Consider the following 26,143-nt stretch of genomic DNA (forward strand, 5'->3'; position numbering starts at 1 on the left):
ACAAAAAACCAAAGCCATTTTTGAGGTGTTAGGAACTTCCACCTTAATGACTGCTGAGCAGAGAATAGGAGTCTCTGTTCTCTGGGATAAAATTATTCATCTTTCTTTTGTTTCTCTTGTGCCCTCTCTTTTTTTTCTTTTTGAGACAATCTCTCTTTTTTTCTATAATGATCTCAAAATCCTGGGCTCAAGCATTCCTTCTGCCTCAGCTTCCCAAGTAGCTGGGACTACAAACCTAATAACAGCTGCATGTGTTTCTTTTTGTTATAGAAAGTAGGAATCAAGTTCATGGATGTTCTAAAATGCTTCTCTGAAATAGCAGGCATTATATTCTAGCCAAGTAAGATAGGTGGCATACTTCACCTAGGACATGGTAATTTGGATTTCTCCATTCTTTGTAGTGGGCTTTGAAGGACCAGTAATGGGGTGGGGTTGAGAAGAATCTGTTATGGTTATGGTAGCAATTATAGCTGTTTATATTTTTATTGTTGAGGATTTCTAATACACTATCTCCTCAACACAAGGATGATATCTCTGATAGTAGACAAGTGATCTTATCCTGAGTTTGTCGAGAGTTGTTTCCTGTAGTTTTTTTCATTTTAATTATTTTGGGGAGAGAGCGGTGAAGATTTTACTGGGGGTCTTGGGTGTATTAAACACATGCTGTACACTCCACCCTTAAAAAGGATTTGAGTCATTCTTCTAGTTTTATGCTCTCCTCTTACTTAGACACACCTATCTCCACACCTTTGTTTATGCATTTTTATTTCGTCTTTGAAAATTTCATATATGTATACAATGTACTTTGATCATATCCACCCCTCATTCTGCCTTCAACTCCTCTCAGACTCTCCCAGCCAACATCATGCCCTCTTTCTTTTCATAGCCCACTGAGTTTAGTTTATGCTGCCCACATGCCCCCGGGTGTGAGGCCACCCTCTGGAGTATGGTCAACCTTTCGGGGGGGGGGGCACACTTCTAAAGAAAACTGACTCTCCTTCCTTCAGAAGCCATCAACTGTCAATAGCTCCTCAGTCAGAAGTGGGGCCTTGTGAGCTCCTCCCCCGTGCATGTGCAGTGTTGATTGGCTTGGTCTTGTGCCTGTTGTGTGTGAGCAAACACAGCTGTGGTGAGTGTGCAACAGCCCTGCCATGTCCAGAGCACATTTCACAGCAGTCCTCCAAACTCTGGCTCCTGCAGACATGATCACGTCTGTCCCAGAGTTTCAGGGGATGGAGCAGGAAACAAGGCTCATTTGAGGTATGTCACCAGAGGAAAGAGATATGTACTTTTCAAAGAAAAAAGAAACCTTCTCTGCAATTTTCTCCTAAATAAACATAAGTAGCCAAGGAAGGTGGTAGCTAGCAGTGTGCTCTTGCATACACTATTCAAAAGGTTTCTGGGCCATTCTCTGATTCTGCAGGGGGAAAAAGTGATGGGCCATTTCCAATTGATCCCTTTAATGACAGCAGGGCGATGTGTTGTGATAACAGAGAATGAAGCATCGTACTTGTCCCTGCTGTTCCTGATTCTCAGTCATTAATGTGATATCGATTGGAGAAAATGTGCACTACAGGCTCGGCACTGGCTTTGTTCTCGTGGGCTCTGGTTGCTCATATCTCGCTGTGAGCGACTGTTTCTAGTAATTTTGAGGGATTCTTCCTTTCTACCACATAGTTGCTATGCAACTCATAAAACTCTGTTTAAATGTTTTTAAGCATTTATTTACTTGTGTATGCATGTCTGCGTGTGCACACACCTGCTCATACCATTGTGGATGCATGTGAAAGTCGTAGTACAACTTCTGGGAGTCAGTTCTTTCCTTCTACCTGCTTATCTGCCATCTAATTAGCCTTCATAGTACTTTTCTTTCACTGAGAAGTCCAGGAATAGTCTACTGGGTCCTCCTTCAGATCCAGTAAAATTGCTTCAGTCTATCTATTTATTCATTTTCTCACAAGGACTGTTTGATATAGTTTACGTTATGGTGTACCTTTGTTAGAAATGAATCTAAGTTCATTTTTAAATTGCAAAGATTTCAAAGGTACTAAGCAAGGTAGAGAATTCTACGTGGACACTTTCCACGGTAACCCATAATTTTATTACTACCAATAGTGTTTTTGCCATAACTCTTATTGAAGTTTTGTGCCTCTCATATTCTTGACTGACTCAGAAGGCACATGGAAGCCCTTTGGTGATAGTCAGTGTGCTAAAACGGAGGTTGGGTACTTACTAAAAAGCAGCCTGACATTTAGATGTGTCCCTGCAGTTAAGCCATGGTAGGGGCCCCCTTCCTCTATGACCTAAGCCCTCAGCTCCCATGGCTAGCAGCTAGCAGGAGACTCTGAAGGCCCTCAATTTATTTTTTCTTTGACTTTCTAGATCAGACTTGTTGTAGAAGAGGGACTGAATCAGCTGCCATATAAAGAATGCATGGTGACCACGCCAACAGGTAACAAGGGCTTGTGCTCTCAACTTTTCCTCATAAAAATCCTGAACTAGAGTTGGGGGAGGAAAATGGGAAAAGGCATTCTGTGTAAAATCAGTGTGAAAAATGAGTTTAGGTAGAGCTGTTTTTTTTTTTTTTTACATGTTTAAAAACTAAGAGACTTTTGTACAGGAATATATGTAGGTGACTTTTTGTTAATGCCTTGCTTGTCAATTCAAGTTAAAGGTTATTACATAGTCTTCAGCATGCAGGTGTTGCTTCTGATGGCAGTCCACCGGGACCAAAGTTGAGAATTGCTGGCAGCTTATCTTCACCTCTGTGGGGAAGCTCTGGTGCTAACAAATGCAAGAGACTGGTTTGGCATAGAAACTCCAGGTTTAAAAAGAAGATGAGATGTGGAAAAGGGACAGACAAGTCAAAATGATAAGATTTGGAGAAGGTGCTTTGCTCTAATAAGAATAGCTTACAATCCCCCTTTCAGAGATTGGAAAGTCTGATTTGTTTTTTTTATAAATGATGGAAAACTCCACTATTCAAAGGGTTGGCTATGAACAATCGTGGGCTGAGTTTGTTACATCATAAGTGACACAATTCAGAATGAGACCAGGTTTTGAGTAGCTTAGCTATTTCAGCCTCTTTCTTCCGCTTTTTAAGGCAGAATGAAGGCTGCTAAGAAGGGATGGAATGAGGAGGCTTTCTGCTGTGACTCACAGTGGGGCCCCGGTGTGAACTGATGGGGTGTCTAGTATTCATGGACTGCAGTGATTCTCCTTTGAATTCAGTTTGGAGGATGTGTATGTGAATATTGTGCTATAATAAGTCCAATTCCCACTTGAGGAAACCCTCCTCTCCCAATTATTCTCACAGGTTGCTTCTGAGGAATTAAGAAATAACTATGAAAGATCATGACTCATTACTTTCACAGGAAATCCAAGGTGCTATACTTTGTGTCTGGCTTGCTTTGTACTCATCTACTTTGAGCCACGAGTACCTTATAGAATATGCACCTCTCTCCAATGATAAAGCATTGCATTTCTTTTTTCTTTTTATTTCCCAACAGGGCACAAGTATGAAGGAGTGAAATTTGAGAAAGGAAACTGTGGGGTCAGCATAATGAGGAGCGGTAGGTTTGCATGTGTATGATTTTGTTTCTTTGCATGCATGGAAACAGTTGCTGTTTTCCAGGAGAGAGGCGGGCTGGCTTGTCATAATTGCATCCTGCCTTTGCTTAAATCTCACCACTTGTATTGCCGATCCTCATGGTGCCTTGGAGTCATGGCCTATGTGCTGCTAAGTATGGTTAATTGTAATTGCAGGCATCATCCCTAGTGGCCTGCTCCCACGAGCAAGGCAGCTTTTAAAAATGCCTCAAAGGAGGGTGGGAGGATAGCAGGATGGGAGAATGACTTGCAGACTGCAGGAATGTGGCATAAATTAAATTCTTTCTGAAGAAGAACATTTGGATAGCTGGCTGGAGAAGATGCTGCCTCTGCTTTTATCTGTGTTGCAGGGAACTCTGCCAAAAGCCGGACTGATTTCATATTGTAAATTTTATATTCTATGTATATGGGACTACATAGGCAAAAGCACGTAGCTGTCATTAGCTCTAGCTATTTCCACTTGCTGATCTTATACAGTCTGTATCAGTGCTTTGAGTCCAACTGATCATCTTAACTAGCAACTTTTGTGCAGCAAAATGGCATGCCTGTGATGAGAATGTGTGCCCGCTATACAGGAATGATTGCTCTTCAGCAAACAACTTTTTTTTTCTTTTAACAAGAGCTGGAAGCCTCACTTGTTTGCACTGGAAACAGACAGACTTTAAAAACATATAAACATTCATTTTTCTCTTGTTCTGGTTGTGTTTGTGAACAGTTGGACACCTCAATTACAAAAGGAGCTTTAGGCTCTGTTCCTCCAGGAAGACAGCTCTTAAGCAGTGAAAGCATGCTCAGAATAGTGTTGTTCAGCATCTGAAGTTGTTGAACACGTGGATATGGTTTCTTCTCAGTTCTGAAAGTACCAACTTCTCTGAGAGCACCACCTTAGTTCTTGCACCTCTGATGTTTTTCTGTTGGCTTAGCGGTTGCCCATGAATCTACTGAGGGGCTGCCCCATGGCCCCTCAGTCAGTGCTCCACCAGACACTCACGACTTAGCCTGATGGGGCTTCTCGTCCCACAGCCTTGTTGAACTAAGTGATGGATCCTGGCCACTTGTATCTAAAAGGAAAGCCTTTGGCCTACAGCCCCCACTTTTTCATGAATCTTTTATATTATTCTCAGATGAAAGTGACAAATTTAGTTGGCTTAAAATCATCTTAAAAATAATAAGAGTAAAAGTATCTCTGGTATAGAAGAAGCTCAAGGAACAACCCAGTCAACCTTTCATTCCCATCATCATGGAAGCAGAACAGCTCCATACCTTGTAAGCAAGCAATAAGTCTAGCTTACTGTGGTTTCTTTTGACAAGCCGTTCATCTGCTTTCATTGAGTTCCCACTAAGAATAAATTTTGAGCTCAGTAGAAGAGAAAGAAGAATGCTTCTGCCTTGATAGTGCTCTTTTTGGATTAATAGCAGTGAGAAACTTGACTTTGGCCTGTTCTTGGATTTGCACGCTATCTGCTGCATCCCTTTTGTCCCTGATCCCTTTTCCTTTCTTTCTTCAAGGTGAGGCAATGGAACAAGGTTTACGTGACTGCTGTCGATCCATACGAATTGGGAAGATCCTGATTCAGAGCGATGAGGAGACACAAAGGGCCAAAGTGTACTATGCCAAGTTCCCCCCAGACATTTATCGCAGAAAAGTCCTTCTGATGTATCCAATTCTAAGTGAGTGGCTTGAGTTGCATTTGTAATTTTTTGTTAGAGTTTAAATTCAAGTTAGTGTCTACCTCCTACGCACCCTTATATAAAAGGCAAAAACAGTTTCTAAATGTGTTTTTCTCTGTTGGATTTGGAGTTGCCCTGGGCAGTTCACTGGGACATTTTTATTGTGTAATAAGGGAATATACATTAGTCAAACTTTGTTAGCTCCAAAGAACATCTGTTTTGAAATGAACACATTGAAGCAAAGGACCTAATGAGGTAAAATATATAGAACACAGAAAATATATCGAAACATGTCCTGTCTCTACCCTAATGATCATGGTACTGATTTTCTCAAGGTTTTATCCTCTCTACAGTTAATTTTTCTGCTATTCTGTTCTCACCCCTGTACTTGCTCATACCATGGTCTCCCAGGGAGGTGAGCAGGAGTGTTAAATTTTGTATCTCAAGCAGTAAGTGAGTTTAGGGCTTATACATTTGCTAACCTGTTTCTGTTGTACCTGTCATTAAAAATAACATTGACAAAGAACAGTCACTTTCAAATGAAGTGTTCACAAGTCGAGTCTTATGTTAAGATTCCTGCCTTGACCTTACTTCCAGAACATGCCAGTTTAGGTGTTAACATTGCTAATGGGTTTCGTTGCCTTTTTGTTTTAGGCACTGGCAATACTGTAATTGAAGCTGTAAAGGTTCTTATAGAACATGGAGTTCAACCCAGTGTTATTATCCTACTCAGTCTCTTCTCCACTCCCCATGGTGAGTTGAACTTGCAGCTCCAGATAGTCATGAGATAGTGTCTATCTCTCTAGCCTCTCATTCCAAGGCAAAGTATAGTTGTCAGTCCATATTAAATTTAAATCTAGTTTTGGTAGTTATGACTTGTGTTTGTCATCTTTAAGCTTAGTGATAATAGTAAACAATTTTTTGGACAAGGTGTTGCACACTGGTCTTGAACTCCTAGACTCAGGTGATCCTTTCGTCTCATCTTCCTAAGCAACTGAGACCATGGACATAGATAAGCATGCCTGGCTGTTTTACACTATCCTGATGTTTAAAATCTTATTCCAGTATTTTATACATGTATATGTTTGTGTACCTCAGAAGCCAGAAAAGGGTGTTGCATCCCCTGGAACTGGAATTACAGATGGTTGTGACCTGCCATGTGGGTGATGGGACTCAAACCTAGGTTCCCTGGTAGAGCAGCTAGTGCTCTTAACCACTGATCTATCTAGTCATTCTGATGTTTAAATTCAAATGGGAACATATGAATTACTTCATTGAAAATAACTGCAGTTGTTTTCCCAAGTCCTATTTGACTAGGGCCTACAAATGGCTGAAAGGTCTCAAGTTTCAATGGTTTCTCACCTGAGCCTGAGAACAGCTCTCGAATAACAAGGAACTTATGGTGTTATTGAATAATCTTTGCAATGTGATGCGAAGATCAGATGTTTTTTGAATTAGATGTCTGTTTTAAGTAGGTGTGAGGAAGTCATCTATTTCCCATTTCCTTTAAGAGATATAGTTAAATTAAGACTGTGCCTTTCTTACCAAACAGTCTGGCAATTAGGAATACATAGTATGAAAATATTCATACAGGCATATAAGAATTTACTTTCTGGGGTCTTCATTATGGAGTCAATTAGTATAAGAAATAATTGGAAAGTGTGTAAATGATGGCTGGGAATGGTGACACACGGTTGTAATCCCAGCACTTGGGAAGCAGAGACAGGAGGATCAGTGCAAGTTCAAGGCCAGCCCACGTTACATAGAAAAGCTAACTATATAGCAAGACTGTCTCAAAAGCAACAACAAAAAAGGAATTGTATATACTTGACTGATAAAGAAATGGGTGTATAAGTAATATCTATTTAGAGGTTTATTACATACCTTGCAAAAATTTGTTATTGGTTGTTTTAGTCTTCTTACCCTTTTCGCTTTTTGGAGGGTCCACCACTCAACTCCCAAATTAATCACACATGGAGTCTTATTCTTTCTTATAAATGCCCGGCCTTGGCTTGGCTTGTTTCTAGCCAGATTTTCTTAATTACTTTTTTATTTTAATTAATTAATTTTTAAAAACGATCTTTTCTCATTTTATATGCCTGTTCCATTTTCCACTCTCCTCCTCTCATCCACTCCTTAGAGAGGGTAAGGCTTCCCATGGGGAGTCAACAAAGTCTGACACATCACTTTGAGGCAGAACCAAGTCCCCCCACCATATTTAGGTTGAGCAAGGTATCCCTCCAAAAAGAATGGGCTCCAAAAGCCAATTCAAGCATTAGAGATAAATCCTGGCCCTACTGCCAGTGGCCCCACAAACTGCCCCAGCCACACAACTGTCACCCACATTCAGAGGGCCTAGTTTGGTCCTATGCAGGTTTCCCCACTATCAGTCCTGAGTCAGTGAACTCCCACTAGCTCAGGTCAGCTGTTTCTGTGGGTTTACCCATCGTGGTCTTGACCTCTTTGCTCATATTGTTGCTCCTCCCTCTTCAAAGGCATTCTGGAGGCTTGGCCCACAGCTTTGTGGATCTCTGCATCTGCTTCCATCAGTTACCGGATGAAGTTTCTATGATGACAATTAAAGTAGTCATCAATCTGATTACAGGGCAAGGCCAGTTCAGGCACCTTCTCCACTATTGTTTAGGGTCTTAAGCTGGGGTCATCCTTGTGGATTCCTGGGAATTTCACTGGTGCCAGGTATCATGGTAGCCCCATAATGGCTCCCTCAGTCAGTATATCTCCCATTACCGGGGGAATCCATATATGTCTCTCTTAGGGTTCTCCTTGTTACCTAGCTCCTCTGGAGTTGTGGACTATATGGCAAGATATTTTTTAGCTTAAATTATCCCATCTATCTTTTCCCTCTGGGCTTTTACTTTCTTTATTTCTGTATACTTTTCTTTGCTTCTTTCTCTGTGACTTGCTGTATAGCTGGGTGGCTGGTCCCTGATGTCCTTCTCTCCTTGTTCTATCTTGCTTCTACTTATCCCCATCCAGATTTCTCCTCCTATCTATTCTCTCTGCCTGCCAGCCCCGCCTATCCTTCCTCCTGTCTTCCTATTGGCCATTTGGCTCTGTATTAAACCAATGTGATGTTTTAGACAGGCAAAGAATCACAGCTTTACAAAGTTAAACAAATGCAACATAAAAGAATGAAACCCATCTTTGCATCATTAAATAAATGTTCCATGGCATGAATAAATGTAACATATCTTAAAATAATATTCCACATCAAAAGTTGCTTTTGAGAAACATTTAGTGATATAAAAATATAGATAGCAAGTGTGAAAAGGCAGCACAAACAAGAGAATTGCATTCTGTGAAATGCATCCCTCCTTCAAAATCTCAAAGACCTTTTTGGAGGGGTGGGAAGAGCTTAAGAGCCAGAAGTAGTGGATGACTTTAGGGAAACAGTGTTTTACAGACAGAACAGTTACACATATGAACTCATAGAGGATGTGTGACAGTGTGCATAAGACCCTTGCAGGCTCAAGCCATATAGGAGCCTAACATAAAGGTGGGGAAGGTGGACATGGAGTCCGACCATTAGCTGAGGCACTGCTGGCCCTTGATAAATTCTGGGAGAGGGAGAGTCAGCTTTTCTAATGGTTTGACCCCTGCCAGGTCAACACACCAGAGTTGGGTAAAACAGCCTGTGCTTGATGGTTGAAGGTGGGAAGAGGAAAAGAGAGAATGCAAACACCCACAGAGTTGGGTGGATAAGGAGTGAGGACGAGGTATGAATAAGATCAAAATATATTGTATAAAATTCTCAAAGAATGAATAGAAATATAAAGAAATACTGTTAAATGTTACCAGTAAGTTTAGAGATGACCAACATGAATTGTAGCACTAATTACCAAAAGTAGACTTCAGCATAAAACCAAACAAATTTGACCTCAACATGAGTGGCTAGGAAGATACTCAGTGGTTTCAAATTGCACACACAGTACTAATAGTGGTTATTTTCAGGTTTAATTCTGAATGACTTTCACTTTTAAGCTTTTGGGTTTTGGGACATTTTCTCAGAGTTTTACTCACTAGTTAGGCTGTTCTCGCATTTCCAACTAGCCTAGGTATTAGGCAAACTTCAGGAAGCCACAGCATGTGTGTTAGAAGGCTATTCTCAGTAGGCTATTGTGTACTAATTGTGGTCTATTGGATTACTTTGTTCTTTTGTAACCTAAATGTACCTGTAATTCAAATACCAGTGGTGACAAAGGGTGATTTGCTTGATTGTCCATTGTATGTAGCACTGGTGACATTGAAAACATTAAGATAATCCAGTAATTATCCACCTCTGGCAAAAGAAAAAATAATCTCTTTAGTTGTAGTTGTATTAATTGGAACAGTGTATCATTGTTTGGCATTAAAACTGAAAAATCCACATTGTTTAGCAGCTTTTACTGTGGTGCTTTGGTTTGGCGTCCCAGCTAGTCTAAATTCCCTGCCCAACCCCTCACCTAAAGCTCAAATCCTTCTTTCTAAATAGTTAGCATTCTCTGACATACCAAATAGGCCTTCGCACTTATTTCCTGGGGTTTTCATTGGAAAACTCTCATTTCATGGGATTATCCTTTTAGGGAGTGCCATATTACGTGATTCTAGCCAAAGCTGGTATGACTGAATAATTTGATTTTCAGACCATATTATTGAGTGGGCCGGAGCATGGTCTGAACTATTAACAAAACTTTTCGCATAGCGGATGTTATATAAAGAGATTAAGCATGCCTAATTCAGTATCCAAAGATGATTGTTCCCTGTTCTCTGTCAGTATTAAGTCTAGAGGCAATGATTATACAATTCCTGAACTCTAATTAGTGTTACCAAAAATCTTGCAGTAATAATTATTTTTATATTTTGAAGGTGCCAAATCAATCATTCAAGAATTTCCAGAGATCACAATTTTAACTACTGAAGTTCATCCTGTTGCACCTACACATTTTGGACAGAAATACTTTGGAACAGACTAAGTTGCTAAAGGAAGATGAAGTGCTTTGCATAATAGTATGGTTGTAAATGGATTTCATATTTGTTTTTATTAATTTGTTTGAGAAATAATGGAGAACATACATTAGGAATGCCTTTTAACATTGGAAGTAGGTGTAGTAACAAGAAATATTGGAAGTTTATGTTTGATTTGATCATTTCTTCCCATGTGGTACCAAAATCAACAGTGAAGCACACCCACAGTGCTTAGAAAGACGGAAATTGTAATCATCTGCTCATGGAACTCACTGAACCCTCACTCACTGCATGCAAACTGTCAAACTTGTGACCCTCTTGGTTTGGAGGTTGCTTGCAGCTGCAAAGAAACCCAAACCAGAGTTAGTTCTTTGGCCCGCTGCAGTTTACGTTTGCTTTACTGTGCTTTTAGCTCTAGGGTGTTTTTCTGTATGTGGCTGTTGTTGCCCTCTGTACTCTAGACTTCGTTGTACTATATGCACAGGTACCTTGGAGAAGAGAGAGCAAGAATATATCCTGGAATTTTATATTGCCGCTAATGTCCTTGCTTACTTTTCAGATCCAGGATGTCTGGTTAACTCTTCAGATAAACTGTTGTGTTCCTTATAGATCATTTCCCAGCTTGGGGGTTGAGGGAAGGTGCTTGCCAAACTGTAATACAGTGAGAACGTTGGCAGGGCCTTGACACTTTCTGGATCTCTAACATGGAGGAATCTACAGGGACCGAACCGTGGATGCCTGATGCTGACAAGAGAGCGCTAAATCAGCCCTGCATAGGGAATTGGGGATTTTTTCTGAGGTGTGCAGGAAAGTGGAGGCCTTGCTGCATTTTGTGGCCAATAAGTGAATCAGCACGGTTCTTTTTAATTTAGTTGCTTCTACTAGTTGTTTTCGGTTTGGAGCTTAGTTATTTTGCATGTTTTACAGCTATAGCTATATTGAAGTAGAGGAAAAAAAAACAATGTTCTTTAAAAATATATGAGCTTTGTATGTGCTCATATTTAAGCTTCTGAAAGGGAAACAATATTAGACTCAATCTTTGCACTTTTGAAGTGTGCTTATAAAACCCCAATCCCATTTTATGTTGATGTTAAAACTTGTGACTGTGGCGACTAGGTGATTACTTGCATAACTACATGTTCATGGCCCCACAAACAGCTGTTGTGGGGTTCTTTTCAAAAGCATACAATTGAGCAGAACGTAGATTCTTAAGAAAGAGCTAATGCTGAAAAAAAATCAGTGAGGGTCAGGGAAGGAAAGCACCCTTGAGTAGATTGGCTGGATTTTACCCTGTGGTTCTAGACTACTAGGGTTCACTGTACTTTTACTTTTGTTGTTGTTGTTTGTTTGAGTCAGGGTGTCTCTCTGGTAGCCCTGGCTGTCCTGGAACTTACTCTGTAGACCAGGCTGGTCTTGAACTCAGAGGCCTGCTTCAGGCTCCAGAGTGCTGGGATTAAAGGTGTGCACCACCATGCCCAGCTACTTTAGATTTGAAGACTATCATGTAATAAGATTAAAATTCATCTAACAGTTCTTCCATGGCAGAATGTTGCCTTCAAGTTCTTACTAATTTTTTTTTTTAAAGACAGGTCTCATCGTATAGCCCTGGCTGGCCTGGGATTTTCTATGTAGACCAGGCTGGCCTGGAACTCAAAGAGATCCTCCTGCCTGCTACGTGCTGGTATTAAAGGTGTTCACCACCTTTCCCAGCTGCCAGTTTTATTTATGCTTGTTAGTGAGGTGTCCCAGGAATGATGTGGGTAGAAAATTCAGATAGGCCAGATCTGTTGACATTATTCTTGCATTGAATCAGTTGGAAAGACGATGCTGGATGTGGAAGAGCATTCCTGTCCCAGCATTGAGGAAGTTGAGGTAGGAGGATTTTGTGTTTGAGGGTAGCTTAAGTAACTGAGCCAGAATTTTATCTCAAATTTTTTTCTTTGCCTGCCAACCTGAGAATTGCTGCAGCTGAATTGAATTGGTGCTTCTTTGGGCTGCAGTATTTTGTTTGAAGCGCTTTCCGGAACTTGAGATAATTTCATGTCCAACTTTAGGCATGAAACCATATTTCAAGCAAATTCTTTTTTGTTTTGAAAGATGATCTTCTGCAGCCCAGGCTGACTTGGAACTTTCCGTGTAGTCAACTCTAACCTTGCCTCATTGCCTCCATTGAGTTCTGGGATGAAAGGCTTACAACCAGCATGCCCAGCTTAAACAAATTCTTTTTATATCATTAACCATTTAGATCCAAATGTCTGTTGCTTTTCAGCACTGAACATGACTAAAAGTTAACTACATTTGATTCCCATGTGGGAAGCCTAGTATAAACAGTAGGAATTATTCAATAAGGTCATATTCCCCACTGATGCTTGCACCCTGCACTCCTGCAGATATAACAATGGTCTCTGAATTTTGGAATGTTTTAGCAAACAAACTCTTACTTGCAGGGTTAATCACTTGCAGGACTCTATTTTCTAAAGTCAACATAAGATTAACAGACTACTGAAAGTAAGATTGACTTTAGTGACATGAACTTCAGAGCAGTATAAATTGTGTAGGTTCTTTATTGAAGAATAATGTCTAGAGCAAAACCAACATGCAAATAACTCATAGCAGTAATTCTCAAGGTATGACATGCATCATAATTGCTTAGAGGGCTACAGATTGCTGTACCCCCATCCCTTCAGTTTCTGATTCAATGTCTTGATTTCTAACATTTCTCCTTTTTATAATATAAACATTTAATGATGTAAAACTCCCTATAAAGATTTAGCTGTTTTTTTATGTTTTCATTTTCATTCAGGTAAAAATATTTTCTTTTTATTTCCCCAACCAGGGTCATTTAAAGTCATCAACAAATGCAAATATTCGTGCAATTTTCCATATTTTTCTTTGATACTATTCCTAATTTAATTCCATTTTGGTAGGAGAATATAATTGTTATGTTTGAATCCTTTTAACTTATGATGGTTTTTGACATAGGATCTTGTCCATAAATTATTGTTATTTGGTAAGTCTTCCATGCTTTCTTTTAATGCATGCATATCCTGTATTGTTTACTATGAATGTCAAGTTATGTTCATTGATAAAGCTGTTCAAGTTTTCTACTCCTTCACTGATTTTTACTGTCTACTTGTTCTATTGATTATTAGAAGGATATTGAAAGCTCAGATTAAGGTGTATTTGTTTTTTTCTTTCAGTTCTGTGAAGGTTTTATTGTGTATTTAGAGTACTCTTGTTAGGTGCAGACTGTTAGAATTGCAGTAGTCTCTTGATAATATGACCCTTTGCCATTCAGAAATGTTCTGTTTTGTACCTGTTAATACTCTTTGTGCTGAAATCTGTTTTAGCTGATGGTACTAACAATTCCAGCTTTCTTTGGACTAGCTTTACTTTTTAACATGTTTGTATTTCATCTGAATTTCTTATAGGCAGCTTTAGGGCTGTGTCTTGCTTTTTAAAACATCCAATTTGACAGTGCCTGCCTTTTGTTGCAGTGTTTAGATAAAAATTTTCATGTCATGTAATTATTGGCTTGATTGGCTTTAGATCTCCAATTTGTTCTTTATTTACTTTTTCTTCATTTTCACCTTCTTTTGGATTGAGTATTATTCATGATTCTACTGTATGTCTTGATGACATTTGTGTCAATTCTTTCCACTAAGTTTACCCTCCAGGACATTGACCCAGTCCCTTCCCCTCTTTTTGAGGAATAGTCTCTCTATTATGTAGCTCTGGCTGTCCTGAAATTTACTGTGTAGACCAGGATGTCCTCAAACTTATAATAGTGCTAGGAGTAAAGGCGTGTACCACCACACTTGGTCAGTCCAGTCTCCCTTAAAGGAAGACTGTTTTGTATTTTTCTGAGCATTTACATTTAATATAACAGTTATATAGCAGATAAGTTATAGAAATAATAACATGAGTATATCCAACATTTGGAGGTTTTCATGTAAAACAAAAACAAACTTGAAGCGGTTAATCCATCCTATAAAGCCATTATAATACACCTCCATATTTTTATATTAATATGATTATTTTCCCTTTGTCTTGTTTGAACTTTATGATAAGCTTATATTAAACTGCTTATCATTTATTAACTACATCTAGTTTCTCCTCATGTCAGGCATTTCCCATAAATTGTCCAATACATATAATTATCCATGCATTCTGTGACCTGTTTAATGTACTTGAACTTCACCAGCAATGCTCACCTTCCACCGTATCATGCAGAAGTTGTTTGGCCCACAGGTCACTGAAATACCATTATACTATCCCCCAAATAATTGGCTCTTACCCATGTGCCAGATGTTCTTAGGGAAAGATGATGTCGCAGTTCAGCTGGATTTATGTCCAGGTTCCAATTCAGTATACTAGTGTATTTGTGCTGTTGTAACAAAATACCAGACTGGATGGTTATAACAACAGAAATAGTTTTGGAGGCAGGCCACATGTCCACAATCAAAGTGTTGATATGTTTGTGTACTTTTCAGAAGCCTCTCTTTGACTTGACTTTCCACGGTCTTCCACCTGTATGTATATCCTTGGTGTTCCTTTGTGTGTTCAGATTTTCTCTTCATATGATCATAGTCAGATTGTATTAGGGCCTGTTTAATGGCCTTGTTGTAACCAAATCACTTCCTAAAGCCCTAGCTCCAATATAGTCCCAGTCTGAGGTATTGGGGATTAGAGCTTCAATATGGATGGAGGAGGCACATAATTGTAGTGACAAACCTAGTTATCTTCTTCCAATCCACAGGCTTTTGCTGAGACTGTTTCCATGTGTGTTATGTGGCAGGGCCTGTTTTTTCTTTGTTATTATTACTTTTTTTACATAGGATTTCACTATACAGCCCTGGCTAGCCTGGTGCTTACTATGCAGACCAGGCCGGCCTCAAATTTACAGAGATCCACCTGCTTCTGCCTCCGAAGCGGTGAGATTAAAGGTGTGCACTGTCACTCCTGGCAGGGCAGGATTCTTATGGCAAATCTGAGGGTGTAATTTAGAATTATTTCTACTTCTGCTGTGAAATCAGGTGCAACTTCCTTTGCTCCATTCTGGGGGTGAGAACAAGCAAGTGCATATTAATATAAGTTGTTTTGACCTTCAGAGAATTTATAAGTTTGGAGGCTTATAGGAATTCCACAAGTGTTGGTATGTCATTGTCTATCGTGAAGGGCTAGTGATTCATATCTGGGTCAGGCTCCAACTGTTTTAAATTGTTCTAAAAACCCTATATGTTCGTGATACAAGCCTTTACCCAGCTGTGAGTCCATCTTGATTCAAGGAATCTGCCTGGCCCGGTTGCTAAACCCTTACTATCTTTCCAGGCTGATTCCTTTCCTTTTCTTGTCTTCTGGAAGAGTGACCCTTCGGCTCTTCTAACCCACTTGACTCACCATTCTCTTGTGAATGCCATTCTTTAAAAGGAAACTCACTTTGCTCCAGCAGTCACACTACTGAGTATGTAAGCAGAGAGAATGAAATTATCAGGCTGCAGAGACATTTGCACTCCCATGTTCATTGCAGCAGTATTGTCAATAACTAACCAATAGGAACAGCCAAAGTGTATGTCAGTGATGAATTTATCGATAAAGTATAGTACATTTGTACAATGCTATTCAGCCATGCAGAGGAATGATTTTGTGACAAAATTGGATGGAACTGGAGGTTATGTTGAGTGAAACTGTGAAGCTGTTTGACTTCTACTATGTGGGATCTGACGACAACTGATCTTGTGCAGGTTGACAGTAGAGTGCTTGTTACCAGAGTTTGGGGAGGGATGGCTGAATGAGGAAAGGCTGAACAAGTGTCACTAAGTTATAGTTACTTAGATAGAAGAAAGTTCTACTGTGCTGTTACATAGTAAGAGTGTAGATCATCGTTAATGTGCTATACATAAAAAATTAGAAAATATTTTAAGTTTTTAATATGAAGAAGTAATGATGAGGAAAAGGTTGAACATGATTTAAATTTATATAATGTGTACATGTACTGAAATATCATGGTATCCCATAAATATGTACAAATTTTGTTTTTATGGATCACTTAAAATAAATTTAAATAAATGGAAAATAATAACGCATGCTGTCTTTCTTTTTTAAGAAAAGGTCTCTGGACCTTAGGCTATCTATGCATCACTACACAGCTTAGAGTGGCCTCAAACTCACAACAATCCTCCTACTGAGCCTTCCTGGCAGTTTGATGCCTAAGATGGTACCTGTTTCTCATATAGCTCTCTTCTGTCCTGTGGACCAGTGTCTAATCCACCAGGCATGTTGTTGCCATTGTAATTGCCTTAGCACAATTAGAAAACATGTTTTGTACCCACAGATACTGCATCTCCCTACTAAGATTATGTGGATGGTAGTTCATGCTTGGAAATAATTTATTCTCGGATAAAGAAAATATGGTACATGTGCACAATGGACTCAGATGTTAAAAACAATCACATCATGAAATTCTCAGGCAAATGAGTGGAACTAGGAAAAAATCATCCCGAGTGAGTTAATCCAGACCCAGAAAGACAAACATTTACTCACGCATAAGTGGATATTATGTGTAAAGGCTAACCAACCATACTACAATCCACAGCCCCAGAGAGGCTAGATTAGTGACTACCCAAGTTGTCATCAGAGAGCCTTCATCCAGTAACTGATGAAAGCAGATAAGGAGATTCACAGCCAGTCACTGGACTGAACTCGGGGAATCCTGCTGAAGAGAGGGAGGCAGAATTGTATCAGTCAGGCCAGGGAACCTGCATGGGACCCATGTAGACCGTCTACATATGTGTGATAGTTGTGTGGCTTGTGAGACTCCTAGCAGTGGGATCAGGAATGTCCCTAAAGCCTTGGCTATCTTTTGGGAACCTAGTCCTCATTCTGGGTTGCCTTGCCCAACCTTAATAAAAGGGGAGGAGTTTAGTACTACCTAGGTTTGATATGCCATGCTTTGTTAATACCCATAGGAGGTGTGCCCCTTTCTGAACAAAAACAGGAGTGGATTGGGAGGGGAGATGGGAGGAGGGGATGGGAGGAGAGAGGGAGGGGAAATTTTGGTCGGGATGTAAAATAAATGAATAAATTTAACTAATAAAAAAAGAAACACACAAAAAAGAAAAATAATTTATTCTCTCTTTTCCTTTGGTGTACCACCTAAGATCCTCTTGTTACTATGCGCCACAGCCATCCAGCCTGGTGTTACTTGTATTTTAAGAACAATACTTTAGAGACTCACTTCTGCCAGGGCATCAGACTTGGGACAGAAGGCACAAGTTAATGAATTCCCACTTCATGTTCACGTGGTGTCAAATAAATGTGCAGAACTCTCTTCTAAAGCCCTGGAGGGCCACTTGTACTTATGCCAACAAATACGTGGAAAAGAGTTGTGGCAAGGATGGCTTTCATATCTAAGTGAGGCTCCACCCTTTCCATGTCATTTGCACCAACAAGATGTCCTGTGCTGAGCTTAACAGGCTCCACACAGGTATGTGTATGCCTTTTGGCAGCTCCGGGACTTGTTGGCAAGGTCATCAGGTCTATCCACGCCAAGCCACAGATTAAGGAACCTGGGATCTACGCTATGTGTAGAGCCAAGTTCAAGCTCCCTGGCCACCAGGAGATCCACATCTCAAAGATGTGGGGCTTCACCAAGTTTAATGCAGATGGATGAAAAGACATAGTAGCTGAGAAGTGGCTCACTCCTGATGGCTGTGTGGTCAAATATATCCTCAATTGCAGTACTCTGGACAAGTAGCCAGTCCTGCACTCTTGAGGTCTAAATCTTACATCCAGTCAAAAACAAAAAGAAATAATTGATTCTGCATAAGCTATAGAAACTCCTGCCTAACCTTTCTTGTCTCAAGGTAGTCATTTCCCATGGGAATTTGAGCTTAGCAATAATACCTTCTGCTTTAGTCCTTTCATGGACACATTGTCTCTATCTTTTAAAAGATTCACCATATTTTTAATTATGTGTATGTGTGCCTTTTTGTGTGGGTATGTGCGCATGAGTGTGTGACCACGGAGTTCAGAAGAAGGCTTCAAATCCTCTGGAGCTGGAGAGAGGCAGATGTGAGCTGTCTAATGTTGTCTTGAGAACTGATCTTAGGTCTCCTTCAAGGACAGTATATGCTTGTATTCACTGAGCCATCTCTTTAGCCTCCAACTCTGTTGTAATAACTTTAAATCTGCAGAAACAAGGGTGATTTGTATATATGCACAGAACACTTTGACATCACAGGCAATGACTCTATTCATAATAGCTAACGATCTTTTTAAGTGGTGATCAAAGTCGATAGTTACGCAGCTGTCAGTCTATCTGTTGTATATTGCATAGTTCCGGTCTGATGTCCAGACCGGAAGTAATTTTCTGGAAGTTCATTCTCAAACGATAACCTCTGTAGTAGATGTAACTTGGAAAAAAGCCTTTGGAGGTGCCTGGTACCAAGCCTAGGGCCTAATGACATGGTAGGCTAGTGATCGACTGACCTATAGGCCAACCCCTATAACCTGTTTTTTAAGACTAAAACCACACAGGTTGTTTATAGTGCTCCATCATAGCTGTTATTATTTGAATCTGAAATAACCTTTATAAAGGCAATTTTAAAAATTAACTTATTTCTATAGTTTTCATACAAATAAATACTATATGTTGAAAAATATCCCCTTTCCTTGTCCTCATCCCACCTTTGCCCACCTGTTACGTGATATTTTGTTTGTGTTCTGACAAAGCTTGCCTGGCGATCAGAGGTTGGAGCTAGCCACTAGTTAACCATAAAAGCTGAGCACTTGTGGCTCATGCCTTTAATCCCAGCACTCAGGAGGTGGAGACAGGAAGTGAAAAGGTGGGATGTAGACAGGATCTCAGCCCTTTTGGGCTGAGGAATGAGAGAGGAAGGAAGCAACTGGCAGCTGCTCCTCTGCTTCTTTGATTTTTCAGGTTTTACCCCGATATCTGACTCTTGGTTTTTATTGATTAAGATTGATTAGATTTACACTTCACCCAGTCATACTCTTGTTAGACATTTCCACTTCTATTTTCCTGTCATATATACTTGATTTTACATGCCTGTATTTTGAATGCTTGTTCCCCAAGTGGAGGTGCTCTTTTGAGGGGCAATGGAAGCCTTAGTGACAACAGGTTGCTGGGGCAGGCCTTTCAAGATTATGTGTAGCCTAGCTTCTAGTTGCAGCTGCTTTCTGTTTTTCTAATCTCCTGGGATGTGAGGAATCGCTACAACATACTCCCATAACCATGAATTCTGCCATACCTTCTTTATCACAGTAGACTACTGGGGATTGAACCCAGGACCTTGCCATTGTAGTAGGCTAGTGATTTATCAGTGAGCTATAGCCTCGGGCCTACAGTTGATTTTAACCATAGGAAGGAACATCACATTCATTGACTGTTGACTCTCAGTGACAGCAGTAGCAGTCTGAGTTTATCTAGCAAGTGCTTTCCTTTCAGGCCATACTTACCTTGTAGAGTTGCATGGATAGAGACTCACTGGGAGATCTTAGCCACCAGGCAATGGAGGTACATTCTTGGTGAGTCCAAATTTTGTAAGATAGGGTGAACTTATAATTTATCCCATTAAGCCCTTACAAATTGTGGCATAAACGTTTAATGATATAATTCCGGTAGTTCTTTCTGCGTCCCTGAGGGATGAACTGTAAGGCTGCGGTGGATGGCTGTAAACTGGGATAATACCAAACTACGAACTCCATTCCCTTCTATCTCTGTCAAGCACTTGTCATGCAGTGCCCATAGTTTTTGCAGTTTGAGGTGTGACAGCAAAACCAACACAAATTTTTTTCTCCTTCTTTGCTATTTCGTGGGTGGAGATTCATTCTTACCGCGGATCTTAGCAGCTTCAGAATACTTCATTGTTGTTTCCTTAAGCCAGAACTTCTGCTTTTTCACTTAAAGAAAGCGCTTTATCACTTTTCTTTGGCATATCCAAAGTGAAAGTATCTCTACTCTAGTACTTAGGGACTATTGTTAAGTAAAATAAGTGCTAATCAAAATTGAGCACTATGATCCTGGTTATGAAAATAATTACTAGTGACTAAATTAGTGGTTAGTATATGCAGCATGGAAACACTGAACAAAGCAATGATTCACTTCTTGGAAAAGCAAAGTAAAATGGCATGAGTTTATCACAATATTTATAGCTTCACATTTCTTTTTATTTTAATTTATTTTTACAATTTCATCTTACATTCCATCCATAGTTCTCCCTCCGCCCAACCCCTTCTCCTGCCTCCCACCCCACCTTCTCCCAGTCCATCTCCCATCCACCTCTCCCAGTGGGTAAGGGTTAACTGCAATTTTCCATTCTTTTTTTTCTTATATCTATGTGTGTTGCACTGCGGTATAGTACTGAGGGTTGAAAACAGTGCCCTGTACATCATAGGAAAGCTATTTACCATTGGCCCATAGCCTAGAACAAATATAAAAGTTCGTGTTATGGACTCTCAATTTTACTTCATTACCCTTTGTTTGTATCATTATGCTAATTTTGATTACTGGGGTTTTGTAATACATCTTGGTATCAGAAAATGAGTTCTCTTACTTTGCTATTCCTTTTCTTCATTGTCTAGCCTTGTAATTCATTATGAATTTTAGGACTCAGATGAGGCATTGTAATTTTGATAGAGATTCCAATGAAACCATAGGTCAGTTTGGGTAATAGTGACATCTTACTATTAAGTTTTCCAATCTATGGACATGGAGTATCTTCCTACTTGTCTTCTTTGCCTTTATTTGATACAATGTTCTGTGATTTCCATGCCATAAACTTTTATCTCCTTGGTTCAATTTATTTTTAAGCATTGAAATCCTTTTATAATATTATAAATGGATTTTTCTTGATTTTCTTTTAATTCATTCATTGCTAGTATGTAAAAATGCCAGAATTTTGTGTTGACCTTATATTCTGCAATTTTGCTGAATTCATTTAATAATTTTCATTTTGAGTATATGTTCATTAGGATTTTTCCATATACAAGGTCATGTCATTAATGGACAGTGATCATTTTCCATTCCTTTCCAATTTGGATAACTTCTTTCTCGAAGTGGCTGGAGCGCCATGCCAATGTTGAATAAAAGTGGTGAAATCAAATATAATTTATTGTTACTGGTATTAGGAAAAATAATTCCATATTCCATCATTGGGTATCATTATAAAATTTACCTCTTTGTCTTAATTAGCATGTGTTTCTATTTTTGGAAAATTATTTATTTTTATGCATATTAATGTTTTATGTGCATGTATTTATGTGCACTTTGTGCATTCACAGTGATCAGGGAGGCCAGAAGAGGGTGTCAGATCCCCTGGAACTAGAGTTACAGATGGCTATGGGCTGGCATGTCAGTGCTGAGAACTGAGCCAGGTCCTCTGCAAAAATACCAAGTGCTCTTAACCACCGAGCCATATCTCCAGTCTCTCAGTTAACAGTCTTTAAAGTATATTTGGCCAGATATAAATCACTCAGTTTTTCTTTGCGTGGTAAATGGTTTTTAACCTTTTATTTTCAAACTCTTTTTATCTTTAAGTCTATATTTTCTATGGCGTTTTAGCAATATATAGCTTTTAGTTGGATTGTTTAATCTAGTTGTGTTTAATATTATTATATAGTTGATTTTATACCTATTATTTTATTTGACACTTTCCATAAATATCATTCTGGTTCATCTTCTCCATTTGCCCACTTTTTTAATATATTAAGGCAGTGATTCTCAACCTTCCTAATGCTTTAGTGACCCTTTAGTACAGTTCCTTATGTTGTGAAGACCCCCAGCATAAAATTACTTTCATTACTACTTCATGTCTGTTAATTTTGCTACTGTTATGAATCATAATTTAAATATCTCTGTTTCCTGATGGTCTTATGTGACCACTGTGAAAAAGTCTTTTGATCCCCAAAGGGGTCATGACCCACAGGTTGAGAACATCTGCATTAAGGGAACATTTTCTAATGGTATACTTGAATTACTTCAATTATTTTTTATTACTTTTAGTTATTTCCTTACTGGTTAATATACATGTTACTTAACAAATGATAAATCCATGATCAGTTGAAAATGTCAAAAATTGAAAATAAATTTAATATATCTAAGTTACCAAACAGCATAGCTTAACAACTCAGCACACTGTAGAGTGATTATGTGGTTAATGGGAACTGTGGTTCATTGCCACTACCCAGCATAGCAAGGTCATATTATATTGCATATTGCTATCCTGGAAAAAGATAAAAATTCAATATTTGGTTTCTACTGAATGCATATCACTTTTTCATCATTGTAAATTCAAAAATTGTAAGTCAGCTCATCAGAAGTTGGGAATCATCCATATATTTCCACTTGCCAGAATCTACTTTATATCCTACTAGATAAGGAGAAAAAAACCCAAAGTGTTTCCTGCTCTCACACACTCCCCACAACACTGCTGGTATCAGATATGTGGGATTTCTCCTTACACACCAAGCAACCAATTTTCCAGGGTGTGAGTGCCAGCTGAGTGTCTGATTTGATTCAATTCTGACTTGTTGTACCTGAAAATAGCATTTGATCCTACAGGTCAAGTGCTTCGTTCTCCATCACTGACCGCCATTACCACTTTGCAATGCCAGTTGCAGTCTCCAGACTGTTTTACCCATTTCTGACCAACCAGCTTGAAATTGAGAGCTCCTAAGATCACTTCCTTAGGCTTGATTAAGTTGCCACGTAGCTCAGTAGTTGGATAAATGCTTGTTTATTGGTTTATTGTAAAGTCAAAGATGCGGATAACAGCCAGATGGAAGAGATGCATGGAGTCATGTATTTATGAAGTGTACAGCTTCTGTGACATTTTTCTAGGTCCTCCTTGCTTCAGAAACTCACTTGTTCAACAATCTTGAAGTGCTCAGAGTCCTGCCTGTCTGAGGATTTATGAAGGCTTCAGTACATAGGAATGGCTCATTACATCATTGGCTATTGATGATGATCTCAATTTTTTTTCAATTAAAAACTGATTGGCCCAGTATCTCAGGCTGTTCTTATTAACTAATTCTTATAATTTATATTAGCTCATAATAATTCTTGTCTATGTTGGCCATGTGGCATGGCACCTTTTTCAGCGAAGTAGTCTCATCATCTTTCTTCCTCTGAGGCTGGGTCAGGACTGCAGCCTGAAACTTCCATCTTCCCAGAATTCTCATTGCCCAGCCTATACTTCCTGCCTGGCTACTGGCCAATCAGCAATTTATTTAAAGTATAAGTGATATGGAACAGACCATTGTCCCACAATACTTCCCCCCCCCCTTTTAAGAACTCTGAATCAAATCTTTGTTTAGCTATTCTGCTGACCATTATTCATAACAACTTGTAATCAACATTCTAAACAAAGGCAAACATCCATAACCCAGTTTTTTGGGGGAATGTGGGCGTAGTTTTCCAGGCTACTTCCTGCTGATTGGGGGTGCTGATAATCTTATGGGGGCCTAAAAAATTTGAATTTTGGTCAAGTCCTGAATGGAATATTCTGTGAGGCTTGATTGTCTCAGCCAGCAGTCTTGAAACTGTTCTGGATGCAGAACTCAGAGGAAACTCCAACAGAAGTCCTCTGAAATGTTGGATCATTTGGACCATCTGCTTCTATTGGAGATTCTTCAGAGGTTCTTCCTTGATCAAATTTGATTTTTCTTAACCTGGAATGAGTCCACAGCCTCTCATTTCCTGTGGAAACAAAAGCAAAACCTCTTCTCCAAAGTAACATACCTTTTGACTTCAATTTTGAAGTCAAGGTATTTTCAAAATACCTATCTTGGATTAATTCAACAGCATTTATAAACAAATATCTTTTAGCAGCTGTTACTCCTTCCTCAGCATTTAAACAATTCAAAGAAAACATAATAACATACAGTATCCAGATTATCTGTGTGTTTTCCATGACTTTATTTTAAACACTATTTTTAATTTTTATTTTTAATTTTTGACTTTTTGAAACAGGGTTTCTTTGTGTACCTTTGGCTGTCCTGGAATTAACTCTGTAGACCAGATTGTCCTTGAACTCACAGAGATCTGCCTGCCTCTGCCTCCCAAGTGCTGGGATTAAAGGTATGTGCCACCACACCTTGAACTCACAGGGATCCGTCTGCCTCCAAAGTGTTGGGATTAAAGGTGTGTGCCACCACACCCTACTATTCTCTTTCTTTCTTTTTTATTTTTAAGGATTCTTTCCTTTTTTCTTTTTTTCTCCAAGCCTACAAATATAAACACACTGTAAAACATTTAGAGGTTTTCTTCATCTGAATCTATCTTTACTATATATCTCTCTTTTTCTGACCACATGAGTCTTTAAGTTGCTAAGTGATATGGCTAGGATTAAAGATGTAGCTTTGATGGCTGCACATTCCTTAGCTTTCTGAGATCCCAGCCTCATGGCAGAGGTACCGGCCAGAGCCATGTATATTACCATAACTCTATGACGTTTCAAGGTCCCTACTACCACCAAAAATCATGCGGTCAGCTTTTCATCAACACCATTTAAGTGTTTCATGGCAGGACCTCTTAAAAGAGCTGCAAGGTTTTACAGCTAATGCTGAGTCAGGAAGCCTTTCTTAAATGAGAGTGCTTGCCTCTAGCAAGCAGAGCCCACTTGAGAAAGTGCTGCTATCAATAAGCCATGCTTTACTCTATTCTTTTCTGTTTGGAATTACTTCCTAAGCTCTCTCAGGCTTTATGCGGATGCAGTTGTCCACATTGGGTGCCATTCTGTTGACTGAGGTTTTCTGTCCTGCCAGGTCTTGCAGTCACTCAGTCCCAAAGGCGTACATCAACTATAAACTGATTGGCCCAGTATCTCAGGGTCTTCTTATTAACTAATTCTTTGTTTTTGTTGTTTTTATTATTATTACTTAAGAAATACCAATCCAAATTCCCACTCCCTCCCATCCTCCCAGTCCCCTCCCTTTCCCTCCCACCTCACCCCTCCAACCCTAAGGGAGTGCCATGTACCCCATCCTGTGGAAAGTCCAAAGGCCTCCCTACTACATCTAGGTTGAACAAGGTTTACATCCAAAGAGAATAGGATCCCACGAAGCTGGTATATGCAGTAGAGACATTCCATTGTCACTATCAGTGGTCCCTCAGTCTGCCCCAACTGTTAACCCCCTTCAGAGGGGCTTGGTTGTTCCCATGCTTGTTCATTCCCAGTCCAGTTGGAGTTGGTGAGCTACCATTAGTTCAAGCAAACTGTCTCAGTGGATGACCCCCTCATGGTCTTGAATTCCTTGCTCATACTTTCACTTTTTCCACTCTTCAACTGGAAATAGATGGAATTAGAAAATATTATCCTGAGTGAGGTAACCCAGACCCCTCCCCAAAATGAATATGGTATGTACTCACTCATAAGTGGATACTAGTCATAAAAAAGGGCAACAAGCCCATAGTTCCGGATCCTAGAGAAACTAAGTAATAAGGTAAGCCCAAAGAAAAGCATATATAGACCTACCTGGAAATTGGAATCAGACAAAAATTTGGGAGCAGGGGTTAGGGGGTAGAAGGAAGTGGAGAAGGGGGGCTGAGGAGAACTTGAGGGAATGGGATAGTCGAGATGGAGGAAGGACAGATACGAGAGCAAGAAAGAAATATCTTGATTAAGCGAGCCATTATGGAGTTAGCAAGAAACCTGGCTCTAGAAAAATGCCCAAGAACCCACAGAGATGACCTTAGTTAAGACCCTAAGCAATAGAGGAGAGGGTGTCTGAACTGACCTTACCCTGTAGCCAGACTGATGATTATCTTAAATATCACTATAGAACCTTCGTCCAACAACAGATGGGAACAGAGGCAATGACCCATTATCGGAGCACTGGACTGAGCTCCCAAGATCCAGTTGAAGAGTGGAAGGAG

The 26,143-nt window shown here is 39.6% G+C and overlaps 1 protein-coding gene and 1 pseudogene across 3 annotated transcripts in view; both read left to right on the top strand.

Moving 5' to 3' along the window:
* The window catches only part of Uprt (uracil phosphoribosyltransferase homolog), a 52,120-nt gene that overhangs the window by 20,737 nt on the left and 5,240 nt on the right, over positions 1 to 26,143 (top strand). Inside the window, exons 3-7 of one of the 3 annotated variants that reach the window (XM_038316645.1) lie at positions 2,383 to 2,452; positions 3,510 to 3,572; positions 5,119 to 5,280; positions 5,935 to 6,033; positions 10,147 to 16,327. In XM_038316645.1, the coding sequence (XP_038172573.1) occupies positions 2,383 to 2,452; positions 3,510 to 3,572; positions 5,119 to 5,280; positions 5,935 to 6,033; positions 10,147 to 10,253 (501 nt within the window). In that variant the 3' untranslated portion in view covers positions 10,254 to 16,327. Of the gene's footprint in view, positions 1 to 2,382; positions 2,453 to 3,509; positions 3,573 to 5,118; positions 5,281 to 5,934; positions 6,034 to 10,146; positions 16,328 to 26,143 lie in introns of those variants that run through there. The other 2 variants (XM_038316646.1, XM_038316647.1) reach the window with 2 other exon arrangements.
* On the top strand, positions 12,070 to 18,019 carry LOC119804890 (annotated as a pseudogene).

Source organism: Arvicola amphibius, chromosome X (genome assembly GCF_903992535.2).
Source record: "Arvicola amphibius chromosome X, mArvAmp1.2, whole genome shotgun sequence".
Classification (NCBI taxonomy): domain Eukaryota; kingdom Metazoa; phylum Chordata; class Mammalia; order Rodentia; family Cricetidae; genus Arvicola; species Arvicola amphibius.